A 15,598-nucleotide genomic window follows, 5' to 3' on the forward strand; every position below is an offset into this window, starting at 1 on the left:
AAAATTAATAATAAAAGGAAGTTGGTGAAAAATTGTAATAAAGAACATCACACTTCCTGAATGAAGGAAGTAGGCTCAGAAAGCAGGCTGGAATAAATTTCTTGTTCTAGCCTAGAAGTACTTCTCAACCCACTTGTCAGTCTAATGTTAATTACTTGAAAAACTGTTCTGCTGCACAGAATGGCAGAATTACTGATATTACAGATACCATGACAAGAAGCTTTGAAGAAAATAAACCAGACTTATCACATTAATGGAGTACTTGTTTCGAAAAAACAGCTAGATTTTGGAGTTTTCTTCACATGGTGCAGACACTGTAGCCTGTTTCTTCTTTTATGGGGAAAGCTAAGGCAGAAAAAACAATAGTACTTGGTGAGAATGATGACACTACTTAAGAAAGAGTTTGCGTACATTTTTGTCTATTTAAGCACCAGGAACAGCAAAGCATGATCACTTGTTCCACTAGCATAGCCCATCATCTCCATTCCTGTGAGGTGGCTGGAGTACAGCCAGCCTGGGCATGCCCTGAAAAGCTGCAGTCAAACTTTTGCTGGCAGCGTATGTAAAACCCAGAAGGTGGGAACTGCTTGGTTCCGACTTAGCTACTGCCATATAAGCTTTCCCTCTGAAGTCTCAGTTCTGTTTTTAGCTAAAAAACCTGATAACTAGAATAATTCCTTCCACTAAGTAATCTTCCTGACATCACTGCAATGCAGCAAGGGTGCCAGTTCAATGGAGCAAAGACTCGCGCAGGGGCCAAGGCCCAGAACAACGGAGCTCTGCTCAAGTGGCAGAGCAGACACGCTCCGCAGGGTACCCAGAGTCCTGGCTTCTTGCTCCTGCTGACCTGGGAAACTGAGTGGACCTTGGCCTGCTCAGCCTGCCTTGTATGATGTATCCACTTCTCTCAGGGGAACTTGTAAAATGGATGCTAAAGACTGCTGTGAGATCTAAACTCTGTGCGTGCTACATGCAGAGGTGAGGAAGGAGCGATTCCTGAGGGTGTATTTTCTACACTGCAGAATAAGTCTCCAGCTAACTCCTGAGTAGGCTTGTATGGAAGGTGATGATGAATGAAAACAGCTGGGGACTTGATGTTCCTTAAAAATGTTCTCAGGCTAAATGGAGAGACTAGAAGAACTATACAGGCAGCAGAGTCTGTGGATGTTATGTCCCTAGCTCCAGCCTAACACCGTTAGAGTTTAACTTTTGTAATAACTTTTCTCTGTAATTCTCGAAGAATCCTGCTAAATATGGTTGCAGTGTTTCCTTCTATACTTGAAATAGTATTCTCTTTTTAAAGAAGAAATTAAAGTAAACCAGAACACAGAAGTAATGCAGGCAGCTCTAATTTTACTGCGTGAGGAGGAGAAGGGATATACTCAACAATGTCCCTGATTGGAAAGCACTTTAATTGATGTGCTTTGAAATTTCTGCTGAGTTTTGCAATGTTGGCGTAATCAGAAATGGAATTACTCTTACAGTTCAACGTAAAATTGTCAAAACCACTTTACATGCCGCATCTTGCGGAAATGATTTTAGTTGGCAGCAAGTACTCAGTATTCAGCAAGACCTCAGTGGGTGAGGTCAATGAAAACAAATTTCTGTTTCTGGAATGCCTGGAAAGACATATGCATACACCACTGCACGACTGCCACAGGTTTAGGGAAGTCTCTAGCAATTTACCCTTTAATTCCCACATTCTAATTACTTACAAACTGCTTGAATACCGTAGTGGAATTAAAGAAACAGTTAATCTTGCACAGGGATACGCTCCCTTATTTCTTATGGAAGATAAAGTTAATAGTCCTTCAGTAAACCAATAGCAATTAATAGCAGGTTTTTTAAGTGTCAGAATGCCACAGACCTTCAGCTGAGGAAGAAATAAAAAAATTATTTTTTTTTCAGAGCCTCTCTGCCATAGATAATCTGATTAAAAAGTTGCAGTACTTCTACTACACTTTTTTGCTTTATGTGTGCCCTCCAGTAATATCTGCATAATTAGAAGGCAAGTCCTTTTGAATTTTTAATCACATTGTGACTGGCTAAAATACCCATAGATGCTTGTAGGTCAAAATCTACAGATTAAATGTCCCGACCCAATACATGCTATATAATTTTTGTCTACAATGTATCTCCTCTCAGTTTCTCAGAATTAAAGGAGGCTGAGAGAACTAATAAGTAATTCCATTTTATTTCCTCTCCTCTCCTCTCTTCAGTTGCTACAGGACACAGATGAAGTTCTTTGCATGCCCTAAATAAATTTTTATGTCTTAGGTATAAGATCACTTTTAAGGAATGTAATGTGACCTCTGTATTTCTCCAGTAAAGGAAACTCTGAGAGTAAGACACTACTGCAATATTTTCTAATAGGACATCAAACCAGAAAACAACATTTTAAAAGTGTGACAAAACACAAATTTTGTAGCAAATATGTAGAACTCTGGGAAAATCCTTAAGAGAAGGCATGGAAAGTGAGTGGGATCCAAGGAACTCTAAATTGCCTTTTTTATCTCAATCAGAGTAGCTACAGATGTTGTTTCAGGCTGTCTGCACATGCAGATAAATAACGTTATGAGGCTTGAAACAGTGTTAATATTGTCATGGTTATCACCACAAACAGAAGGGCTAGAAACATTTTAAATCTAAGTCTCATGTGTATAGTTTTGTACCAAGAAGAGCATTTTAGTCACACACTGTGCAAGAAACTGTGATGAGTATAAAGCGTCTAGAAAGAGAGAATGAAATTTTTTACAGTAAAGGCAGGTTGACAAAAAGAACAGGAATTTGATTTTCAAAATTAATTGAGGTTCTAACACAAAGCTGTAATGGTAAGGAATCATAGATGCGCTATGACATTTCAAAAATTGCTTAGTGTTACGCCAGTAAGAAGTGAGATAATTAGAAACATAGGCAATTGAAATGCGGAAACAGTTACAATATAGGAGAGGACAACTCATATCAGGTAAGAGGCAATGATCAACCAAGATATGGTTTCTAGTCTACATTTTACTTCACCCATCTAAACTACGAGCAATGTTGACTGATTTGTTGTATTAGCAGCGTTACCTCTAAAAATCAACAACAGTTTGCCACTATTCACTAGCAATTAAAATAAAACCAGACCAAAGAACTTATCCTCTGGAAGAGAATGTGAGCTAATTGTACCTAATACCTACCTGCTTACTCAACTTTTCCAGCAGAACAAACGCAAAAGAGAAAAGACACAGTGGAAAACCCCCCAATCAATAAATATCACTAATTTGAATTCAGTTTGCTTGGGGCAATTCAAGATGCATTTACCCATCAGCTTCATTGAGCTGATGTTCCAAACAAAATTACTATCGCCATGACTGTTTAATTTAGGAAACATTCAAAATGAAAATCCAGGGGAACAAAATCTTTATAGGAACACAAGGTTAAGTGATAATGCAAATTAATTAATACACTAGGGTTGCACTTATTAACACATCTCAGCTCAGTTGCAAATTACAGAGTTTGTAAGCTTCTTCCTTCTTAGGTTTTTTGCTTCATTCTTTTTAGAATTGTTACACAATTAACTCATGATTAATAGAAGAATGCAGAAGGAGGGGTGAATTGCTACTTGGGATATGTTGCAGGGAGAGACTCCTATCTTTGCCCACTCTATTTTCCCCGTTATTTAAACATTTTAACACTTAAACTGTGTGCACATTGATTTAGATTGTAAATTAGATGTAGCACAGCAAGGGATGATAAATACACAGAGAATACAAAGGAAGGAATATAATACACATATTATTCTGGAGATGAGAACTCTGCAGATGTTCGTTCATTTTTTTCCCCATTATTTTAGATCTCATTTCCCTTTTGTCTTGTGTTGTTTGCCGACACGCTGACCATCACTCAGCATGAGGACTAGGCAGATGTTACCAATGCAATGCTAACCAACATTTTCTGAGAGATGATAAAGGACTGCCACTAAAATTTAAGCAAACTAGTTCACATACTTAAAATTAAACCAAAAAAGTCTAGTGATTCTTAACATGAACTCAACCATGGAAACGGGATACTGTAAACAGTATGGACTTCTTTATTTTTCTGAGACAGCTGAGCACAGAACAAAAGTGTATCAGCATGCCTCGTGACTCTGGTCTCGTTAGGTCAAAGCACTGGGGAGAAGGGATGGCTGGGCTGTGTTACGCTGTGCAAGGTGACAAAGGCTGAAGTCCCAGAAGCTGTCCTGTCACGGTAGCACAGGTGTCTGAATGCACTTACACTGGTACGAGGCAAGGGGAAAATGACTGGCCAGTTTTTAACTGCACTGGTGTCAGAAAAGCAGTGACCACATCTAAACCGGTACGTAAGTTCTGATCTGTTCTAGATGTGCTGTCTGACACTCAAGACACTTACGAGAACCCGCAACAGTTGTTTCAGCAGAATAAAAACTAGATGATGTCAAATGCACTTGTGGTAACACCAAACTGCCATGCTGCTCCGTTATTTGCAGTCGCCCAATGCATCCCGCCCGAGTTTTTGAACCACAGCATCACGCCCACCGGTCACAACTTACACAGGCTGTTGTCAGCCTCTGCCTTCCACAGCCACATAATTAGTCAGTTGAGATTGACAAACCCCATTTTCTCAGACCAAAAGGAAAATGACTTTAAAACCAGTGTAATGACAATGTGAAAACATTAGTCCAAAAATAAACTTATGCTCACCAGCAATTCTCCTCCCAATTTGCAGTGAGATTCTCAGTCTGTCAAATATGAGCTCTGATCTGTTACAACTCCAGCAACCTTGGTCAGGGAGGGACCTCAAGAGACTACACAGAGACAACTCCCCTACACTGAGGCAAGATAATAAAAGTAATACCAGAACCCTTCTTATGGAAGGGGTAAAAACTGAGGGAGAAGAATAGGTACTGGTGGTTAGTTTAAGAAGCCGTTCAGAAGGCGGTGTCAATGCTTGCTGTGTCACACACAATGCAGAGAACTTCCCCACTGTTGCTCTTATCAGAAATTTAACTTAGTGGATCATAGAAGTTGGAAGGACTCGAGCGATATACTCAAGAATATTTGCCCCAGCCTGTAAAACCCGAATATACTTCTGCAGTCCTGTTTCTTCTGTAGAGAAAAGGAAAAAAGGGGAAGACTCTGTATTTACCAGAAATATGCTATTTAGAACAGTTTGCTTTTCAGCCAAGACAAATATTTTCTCTCTGTGCCCCTTATTCAGTACATGTTTCAATCCACCGAAGTCAAGATAGCAAAAAATCTGATGGAATGAACACAGTGGATGACGCTGGTTTACCACTTCCCAGCCGGGTCTGTAAAAACAGTTTAAGTGCTCTAAGACAGCTGAGCAGTGGTTCCTAGTATTTTATTCATGGAAAAACACCCTTAACTTGGGGATACATAATGAAATTCATCTGCACTGCAGTACTTTATACTCACTGTAGGAAAGTACTAAAAAATCCCTCTGTGGGACATAAATGTTTTGCACTTTGCATGAGACTACACTTTGGAAACCCCTGCTTTACAGCAGTTAAACAACGTGCATAATAAGAATTACTAACTCAAGATGCAATCACTACGGTTCCCAGTAATCAGCCTGGTAAGTTTCCAAGACACTAACAGATCTGTTCTGGGTTTTGTTTTTTCAATTCATTTATCTTGTCTATTCTGTATATGAGATATTCTGCCTACCTACAAATATTCACTGGCTGCTGCTACTTCTGCATATCTTCTGATTCTGAGGAGCAATGAGAAAGCTATTTTCTTGTGGGATAGTACCTGGGAAACATATTTTTCCACTTCTAACTTTTAACCCTAGTGTGAAGTCCCCCAGACAGCTATCTTTAAATAGTAAAACATTTCCAGTGCACAGAAGGGAAACGCATTCCTTCAGGGATTTGTGAGAGGCTTGCAAAGAAATAGTGCATATGAAATTTCATTTAAGCTGTTGTAGGTAGGACAGGTGTCCTTGCTGCAGAGAGCCTCTCTCATACTGGTGGTCCCTGATAAAGAGGTAAATGATCAAACCAGGACAGTAACGTAATCCTTAAGCCCTGAGGTAGTCCTGGGAGGTCAGGAATGGGAGGGAGGCATTATAGAAACTCATCCACCTGTCCTAAGATCCACCAGGGACTTTGGTTTCCAGCTCAATCAAATCTGGTCTCAACGGGGAAAATTAAAACTGCACTGTAAACTGAAAGTGCAACACCTTCATACAATTTATTTAACAGTTGTTTTGGCAGCACATGATTGAGAAAACACTGAAATAACCTAAAAAGGAATACTAAGCACTTGAGGAATGGAAAGGGAGCACACTAAGAGTCACACAATCTGGACAACAAGCTATATGGCACCAATTTGCAGCTCCATTGGTTGATGAGCCTTTCACACAGAAGGCAGAATTCTTGCAGTGGTCTGAATGTGCTCTCTGTTTGTTAAAGATGCAGTACGTTTAGCAGTGTTCAATACAGTAGTTTGCATGTTCATTAAAATTTGAAAATAGAATAAATGAAACAGAGTAAAAGCAATTAGAACGTTCCTGTTTTAAATATTTCAACTCACTCATGTTTCCCAGAATTCGTCGCAAATTCAGGTCAGCTGGTCAAACCATATATTGTGGTAGTTCAGTTACGACAGCTTGCATCATGAGTGCCTACTGACTAGGTTTTAAAGTGCAGATCCTGCTCTGAAAGAGACTCGAAAAAACGAACTTGTAAAGTTCCACGTTTGTTTTCTATAGATCAACAGTTCTGCTATCTTATTCTGCAGAGCACCAAGTGGGTAACCTACAGGGAGCAGGCTTTCTGCCTAGTATATACTTGAGCTTCCATCTATTTGAAAGCTACTCATTAGGAAGAGGGCTATTTGCTCACATTCTTTTATGCTGTTCTCATGGAAACCCCACCACTTTCACTTAAAGGAGAAGATACTCTTTTGTAACTTCATGGACTTCAGTGTGTGGTGAAAACCCTCGTGCGAATTCAGCCACTTAATTTTGTCCTGATGGATTCAAAAAACAAATTAAAAAGGAGGCACCAAGCATGCAAGCCAAAAAGCAAAAGCCATTTCTACTATGCAATGCTTATGCTTTTTTTTGCCAATAAATAAGCCCATCATCTCTGTGGGTGCATAAAGGGCAAGAAAAATTCTCTTCTTGCATCTCTGCACGGTGCTATCACAACAGCCCCTGTGATCCTTGGGGCATGAAACTTGTTCTTTCCATGAACTCCCCAAGTACATGGGGATCAGTCGTGGGTGACTGTGTAGCCTTAACACAGCCCTCCTCTGTGCATCCTGCTCCATTCTCTAAACCCATTTTTCCCATAGGACCTGCACCTTACTCGACACCAGAAGCGAACAGTTCTGAAGATCAACCAGAACTGTGCAGTGAAGACAACCTGCTTCTTACAGAAATATTTAATTTGTTTTAAAAGTTAAAAGGTATTTACTGAATGGAAGGAGAACAAAGAGGAGGGAAGGATGCCTCTGTTAAGTAACTAAAAGCTGCTCTGCAGAACAGGGCTTCTCTCTCCAATACAGCCCCAGCATAACCCCAGATGAGTCATTTCAGTCAGCAATCAGGCTGGTGAATCCAGGACATGAGGGTGCTGACTAGACACACTCATGATTTACTTTGAAGTTTGGAGCACTCGTAGTGGCCATGAAATCAATGGAATCTCTGCTTTCAATAGGTACAACCTTATCCAATACTGTTAGTCTTAGGAATTGCATCTTAGTTACTTCATACCGGAGATCCAAAAAATCAATCCAGAAAAATCCAAGGGTTTATCACAGGAGGGCCTGAAACAACACACTGGGACCTAGGGCAGGCACGAATTTTATTTTAAACAAAAATAGGAATGAAAAAAAAATGAAGAATTTTGCATCTTACGCTCACCCACTTTAAACAACAGATGAAACAAAGTATCTGTGATAAATAGCAGCATGTGGCTGTATACTTAAGGACTTACGTGTATACATGTATATACACACTTAAGAATTGTAATGTTTGTGGCATGGAGAAAGAAGTAAGACAGCAAAATTACCTCAATTCTAACTTTTTGTTTATTTGGCTTTGCAACTTCTGCAATGCTCTTTTTAACATAATGTATGATAACAAAACCTGAAACTATCATTAATTTGAGAGATGAAAAATTTGTATATGCACTAGCCAGAGTAATTTTATTCTACAGTGATTCGATTCTTTTATAAAGCAATGGATGAAAACACATGCAGATTTTAATGATGGACTGGAGTGAAATTTTCTGGTTCTTACAGTGAAATAATCTTTTTTTCTGATTATAAGCAGTTTTAATATAATAAATTGGAAACTGGGATACTGCTGGACTGGACAGAGTTTTTTAAACCACTGCGGAGGAGGAGAAAAATTGGCAACCCAAGCCGCAAGAAAAATCTTTCAGCTGAAGATATATCACTTCTGTCTAACATTTCACTATCAAAACAGGAGACTGAGAAACTCCAGATCTGGAACCAGTAGGATGGCCAGGCAAAACAGAAGTCTGAGGTGTCAACTGAAGCTTTCTTGAAGTACTTCCACTTTTCTCATGTATGGTGTAAGTAAATGAACTTGACCCAGAGGCTGATTTCACAGAACAACAGGAAACTAATTTGTCTACCACTACCTGCTTATAAAAGCAAAGCTAAAAACCTTGGGTGTGTGTGTATATGTATCTATCTATATATATATCTGGCGTAAAAGAACTATGGTCCCATCAGAGCAGTTCCTCTATAGTCTCTTCTTTAGTGAACAGTTAGGGTAGAAAAAGCAGAAACACTCTAGTGCAATAAAAGACAGTAAAAGCAATCTCCCAAATAATTTATCTTCACAGTAAGGGTTTTCAAGTCACTGGCCTGTCTATTATTATGGAGGAGGAAGATACGAGACGCTGCTCTAGCAATCTTAGTAAAAGCGACCATTCCAGGACTTTTGTAGTTCTAACAGGCCCCCTGTATACATCCATTCTTGGATTACACTTTAACTACTGTTACGATTTATCCTTATACCTCCTGAACCTACTGAAGAAAGAGCAACTGAATGATGAATGCATTAGCCTACACATTCTGGCCCTCACCTGGAGTTATACAGCCTGGAGGCAGAGAGCTAGCTAGAAGAATAAAATAAATTACTGACTGAAATAGGCATAGAAAAGGAGGTGCTCCTCTGTGTTTGGCAGAATGATTTGGGTAATATTAATCCTCTTTTAGTGCAGAGCATGCGCTGGATGGAGTAAGCAATCTACTGGTGTCCTTTCTCAGCCTGGTTTTCTACCATTTATTCTTATGCATATTCTTATTACATGGCAGGTTTTTGTAGAAGAGGCTGGAAATGCAGGCAGTATGGATTTGGGGGCTTACACAGAGATCTCTGCAGTAGGTTCACAGAAATTACTTTTGTTATTTTGAAATTTGGCTTGAGTCTGAACTGGACCACATGATAAAAAAATCTCTTTCAGCTTTACCTCTCCATGAATAAGCTCAAAAAGGTCCCCCCATTTTCACAGAAATGGTAAAAGGACACAATCCTTCCTCAGGTGGCCATTTCTAGCCATACATTGCAGAAAGGATATGTGAAAGAAGAGCTCTCACACTCCCATTTCTCCCTACCGCTCTCATCAGGGGAAAAAAAAATCCCCCCAAAAAACCTACTACAATCTTTCTCAGAGTTAAGCAAAAAAGTTTTGACAAACTGATAGGAACTGATAGGCTATTCAAATAGCACATTCTGTATCTCACCATTAAGAACAGACACACTCATAGCTAGCCCAGCGATTCTTAAATTTTCCATCACAATTTTTGTAAAATTAAAGCAAAAAAGTGATGCTATCTGAGATGCAAATTGAAAATTAACATTAGTTAGAGATGTTCTCAGCTCAATTGAAAGGTGAGAATAGGTTGACTGAATCAACCGATATCTTGGTTTGAAAGTAACTGAACAAGGATCTTAGCCTTTTAAAATTACTATTCATCAAATAGAATAGACACATCTGTATTCTACCAGCAAATATTTACAAAGCAGCAGCACTAACCTTGTACTATATAGGGAGTGTTCTCATCCCTGACTAGTGAACACATGGGACGAGGGGCAGGGGCTGGTGGCCTGTTCATGATAAATGACCTGCGTTCTTTCCTTTTCTCCTCCTCCTCTTCAGCCAGTACGAAATCATACAGAGATTCATCCAGTTTCACCAAAGTGTACGGGTCTTCCTCCTCGCCATCTCCCTCGCATGTATCTTGGTCTTCTCTGTAGCGTGCCGTTATGAGTCCACCACCACATTCTCTTTCACTTCTGTCCTCCACAAAATTCCTCTCTGAAAAAGCAAGGAATTGTGTTCCATACATAGGGTAAAGAAAAGAGATTAGGACTTAAAGCTTTATAGTTTCCTAAAGTATCTCAGAGACCTCATTTCACTTCTCAGCTAAAGCACTCTGATTTTCAGAGGCTTCTGATCATCTAAGTCAGAAGAGAGGATGCCCCAAAGGACTAATTCCAACTTCAGGGCCTCCTCATGATTTCACATTGGATTATCAAAAGCAGATGCTTGGCTATTAGCCACAAAATAAATGGGCTTATTTAAAAGAAATACCGAGTGCCCCTGTTGCTCCCGCAAGAGTCATGCAAACATATTCTTTAATGGTGAAGCCACGTAAGTGGTTCCTGTGGCATTTTGGAAAGTCACACAATTTGATAGCTGTTGCAACAATGACTTAAGAATTGAAACTTATTTTAGAAGATGTTGGATTTTGTCTTTCCTATATCTTTGATATCCCAACTTGTTTTGAGGGCTTTACAAAGATGTACTGCAGGACAAGGTGAAAAAAAACTTTAAAAGCCCCTTACAGTGTAAATGAAATTTATGACCCCTTATAATCTATGCTAAGACTATCTAACTCCCCCAGTAACTTCCCTGACTCTCTATACTACCTATATTTCATGTATTTCATAGTACAACTACTTGGAAGTTGCTTTCCTTTAGATTTTACATTTTACAGCATTAAAAGGAATCAAAGAGTTTCCCAGTACCTGGATTTGTTTTAATTTGTCTTTAAAACCACCACAAATGGTAAGATTTAGAAGCTGTTACTGAGGTTGGTGTTCCTGTAAATGTCTGTAACTTCCTTGTGCTGATTACCCGTCTTTCATACAAAAACAGTAGACCTGCCTGAAATTCTTGTACTGAGTTACATTTTCCTCATGTTGTGATCTACTGCCTGTAAATGTGTATCTGCTAAACTAGGCTGTGGTCACTACTGGTGTTTTCAATCCTTTGGCCGCTATTTAAAGAACTGTTTTATCTGTTTATGGGTTCAGGGGAGCTAAACAATCTTTGTAAGTGAGATACATTTATAAATGGGATGTGTCACGTATAAATGGGATGTATTATTAATATGTACTGTCAACAGATATTCTGGCTGAGATGCAAAAATGCTTTAAAACAACAAGTGGGATTGATACACCTGTCATATTAAATATGAAAAATATTTTGTTTCCACGTTGCCATAAAAGTTCTGTTTCTTTCTCTGTCGGGTATTCTTCCTTTCAACTCCCACTGGGGGCACTCTAATGCCGCTGCCAAAACAGATTTCACGAAGAGGAGACTTGCCTTTTACGTATTCCACAGCAACACCTAAAACTGTGGCTGACTAAAAATACGTCGCAATGACTCCTAAGAGCTCCTCTTTGAAAGCAAGCACCATCCTCATTTAGAGGAATTCTGATAGCCCCCACCCCACTCCCCAATGACGAAACTGAGGCTAACTCTCAGGAAAATTCACAGCGTGTTTTAAATGAACTATTCACACAGAAGTGCTTTTAGACAAACTCTTCCTCCCCAGCACAGGATTCAGCACAGGACACTACGTAGCTGAGAAACTTTCTCTGCTGGTACCCACATACAGACAGCCGGTGTTTGGCAGAGAGGGAGTAGCTCTCATGTGGCTATACCATCAAGTAGTAATGTGACCAAGACAGGCATTTATATCAAACCCACAGTAACAAATCCTGTATGCCAAAGCTGACTCCTCATTTATGCACACATAGCTGCAGTTGAGTATTTTGTGGGAAGTAAACTGCACCTTTAACATTACTTTTATTCTGCCCCTCTTTCTCTTAGAATCCACCTATGACTTCCTGCATACACCAGCTTTTTCTTTCACAGCAGAAAACAGGACAAAACCCTACCTATAGCAGGCTATAAGGCTAGAAAGCTATTTTGATCTACTTATGTAAACTTCAAAGTGCTTGGTGATGTAATTTACGACTTTAATAGGTTATGCCACATTTAAAAACAGAGTTAACTGTAACAAGCAGTGGAGAAACTGAGAAGCAATTTGTGTGCACACTTATCAGTAGTGTCCGTGACAAATAAGCTGGGTTTTTTCACCCTATGTGACTATTTAAGTCTGGTATTTAAGCTCAAATTCTTTTGCATACTTTTCTCAATAAGAAAAAATTATAATCATCCTTTCTGAAACAGATACAAATAGTATTTTGGGCTTTTCATCACTTGAATCAAACTACAATACTAAGAGGTTTTTACTCTGGGGCAGAAGCACTTTAAACAAAAAGGAAAGAAAAAAAAAGGGCAAAGCATTTTATTACAGGTCACATTTTCTCTCTCACTTTTCATTCTGCAACACAATATAGCCTCTTATTTCTAACCATAATATAGGCTAAAATGTATTAAAATACTATAAAATACTATGTTACCTCTCTCTGCACAGTCCTTTTCTATTAATTCCACCTATGACATTCCAAGCTGTATTAAATCAAATGTGTTTAATACTTTTAACATGGTGAATCTCTCCATACAGTCACTTTCTATTAATTCTACCTATGAAATTCCAAGCTGTATTAAATCAAGATAATATTTAATATTTTTAAAGGGTAAATGCTTGAGTCAACTTGACAAAAATACAAGCTCAATCTTTGTTTCAAGCCTCTCTTGTAAATCCAATGCATCATGTATTATTTGGCAGCTCTCTGAGATGTGCAGTATGGCAAAAACCTGAAACCTGAACCCAGCAGTCCATATCACAGTATAAGCTGACATACCTGGTCATGAAGATCTTGATGTGGCAAAGTTCATGTGCACATGCTTGCTTTGCAAATTTAGGACCATACTGCCCAGCTACCACTGCTAGAAGAAGTAATCAAACATAATCTCTACAGCAGCACCTAGTCTACACTTGCACATGTTTGTACCTGGGGTTATTTTCCTCCCAAGATCATACCTTGTGCTAAATTGTGCAGATCGTCCTGTCTTAGGATGCCAGGTAGATTTTGAGGGGGAGGAGGGGGTGGCCCCTTACAGGAAAAACAGCCTCTTCTGTTCTCTTTGAGGTCATCAGGTATGCTGGCATACAAATTGTCAGGACTGTTGTGAAAGCTGTATGAATCTTCCTCTTCTTGATCTTCATGTTCTGTCTCCTTTCTGCTGTCTTCTACATCATCTTTCTTTCCCTCATCCATCTCAGCTTCTTGTTGGCACCTTGATCCAAGTCCACATTGATCTCCTGGGTTCTGCGTGGCTTTTAATGCTAAAGAATGCATTTTATTTCATTTAAAATTTGCCACCTGGAAACATTTCCTGTTTAAAGGATTCCCACAGAAGCAACACAATGGCTTAATAAAACTTTTATGAACTGATACAGTAGGAAAGCTGTCAAATACATACTGTCAGTGAATAGCTCTTTAAATATTTACCAAATCAACAGTGGAAGTTTTTATTGTATCTTGCTACTCTGATACCATCCTTGTGCATGCAATGCTAAACTTTTCTAGAGCTGCTGTCAGAATGAAATCACACACAATTACCTTGCCTCCATGACTTGTATTACTTGACTTTCAGTGCAGCACAGAGCAACACTTAGTAAAATAAAGCTGTAGCTCAGGCAGCTGTGTAACTTGTTTTCGTACAATGGGTTTTGGGTGCTTATTTGAATCTTTTTAAAATGAAAAAAAAACAACCCAGAAATGTTGTCCCTGGGAGACACGGCTGTATGCTTGTGGAAATGGAACTCTTTTGTCTTCAGTGGCCTGCAGACTGCAGACCAAGAATATAGTGGAGGGATGTGAAAGCGCACATTTTAGTCAGTATGTACAGCATCGAGATTTGGGTAGTCAGCCTCAGTAACATAACAGAGTAAACTATCCAAGTCCATCAGCAGACTCACAGTCAATGCATAGCAGGTAACACAAACCCCTTGAATTAGGTTTCTACCCTGAGTTACCCTTTGGTGACGCCTTGCTTTCACCACTGATTCAAATGGCAGGTTAGGGCATTTAGCTGGCAAACATGGCCAGCTGTTCCAGTCCACAAGTCCGTGTTCTTCTTCCATGTGCCCATCCTGACGTGTTCACATGTACAGCATGACAGAAACAGCGAAAATGTGATCGGGGCTAACCAGGTTTCTAGCTCTCATTCTCACAGTGTCTATCATCTACCCAGATGTGCTAAAGCAACCAGATTAAATTTAGCAAATAAGAAATATCCTTTTCATACAGAATATGAGACAGTTGAGAAAACAGAATTGTCAACAAACAGGTAAGATACAAATAGGATAAAGTTTAGCTTTATTGATCCATGATACTGCAAAACATATGCAAAACACACACCACCAGTAAATGCAAACCAGAAATTTTGTTTGCACTTTTCAAGGGGAATGTGTATGGTCACACAGATTGTCAACAAGACATGCTTAGATGTATGAACATCAAGCTGCAAAATGTCTACTATCTGTGTCTTCAGGACTTGGCTGCCGCTGTAGGCAGAGTCTCCCCTTATATGAAGGCTGTTCTCTGAAAACTTGGAGAATTTATCTGTTTTATAGATTCAGAGCAGAGATCACAGATTTCCAGAATTTACCAGGAGGGGTGGTTGCAGTGAGGTCTGTTTTACTGGGTGGTGACTTTTACCATGACTGCGTCCCTCACCTGCCTTCCCCCTTTTCCTAGGATATCTGCCCTCCCTGGAAGTTGCAGTAACATGTGGAAACCGAAAGTATTAAAATAATTTGCCCCCTCTGTTTGTCCATAATCCCACTCAATACAGCGCATGCTCTGTTACTGATAAAGCTGTCTAACAACATCACTTACTCACAGCTCGTTGGGTTTCTGAGGCTAACATAAGCATGTAAGTGTCATCTTCTTCTGCTTCCTTCTTGCAATTGGTGAAGTTATCTGCTGTGTTAATCTTGAAAGAAAAATAAAGGAGAACAGTTGTTTTGGTGATATCATCTCCTACCTTCACATTCTGCTATCAATATAATATTCAGCATTCTACTAAGGGAGAAGTGGAGACAGAAATATCATGCATTTGCAACTATGTAGTGGCATAAGTACTATAGGCAAAAGGAATGCATATATCTGGGCACATATAAAGGACATAAGGTTCTGCCATGAAGTGATATCCAAATTTGCACAGCAAGGACTGAGGCTAATTGGTCTTTCCTTAGCACTGTGCTGGGCTGTCCAGACAGTCCCCAGCTCTGCTCCCAGCAGTGAAGCACTCATAGGTAGTGACAAAGACCAGTAAACCAGGAAGTCTATAGGACATTACTGAATAGCTCAAGGGTGCACA

The 15,598-nt window shown here is 39.5% G+C and overlaps 1 protein-coding gene across 6 annotated transcripts in view; it reads right to left on the bottom strand.

Annotated features, from left to right (window-relative positions):
- The window catches only part of BANK1 (B cell scaffold protein with ankyrin repeats 1), a 167,069-nt gene that overhangs the window by 14,388 nt on the left and 137,083 nt on the right, over positions 1-15,598 (bottom strand). For all 6 annotated transcript variants that reach the window (XM_055796562.1, XM_055796558.1, XM_055796557.1 and 3 more), the window contains 3 exons: positions 15,115-15,211; positions 13,251-13,556; positions 10,046-10,327 (listed from right to left, as the gene is read on the bottom strand). In XM_055796562.1, coding sequence (XP_055652537.1) covers positions 10,046-10,327; positions 13,251-13,556; positions 15,115-15,211 — 685 coding nt within the window. The remainder of the gene's footprint in view (positions 1-10,045; positions 10,328-13,250; positions 13,557-15,114; positions 15,212-15,598) is intronic.

The sequence above is a fragment of the Falco peregrinus genome, chromosome 2, assembly GCF_023634155.1.
Source record: "Falco peregrinus isolate bFalPer1 chromosome 2, bFalPer1.pri, whole genome shotgun sequence".
NCBI lineage: Eukaryota > Metazoa > Chordata > Aves > Falconiformes > Falconidae > Falco > Falco peregrinus.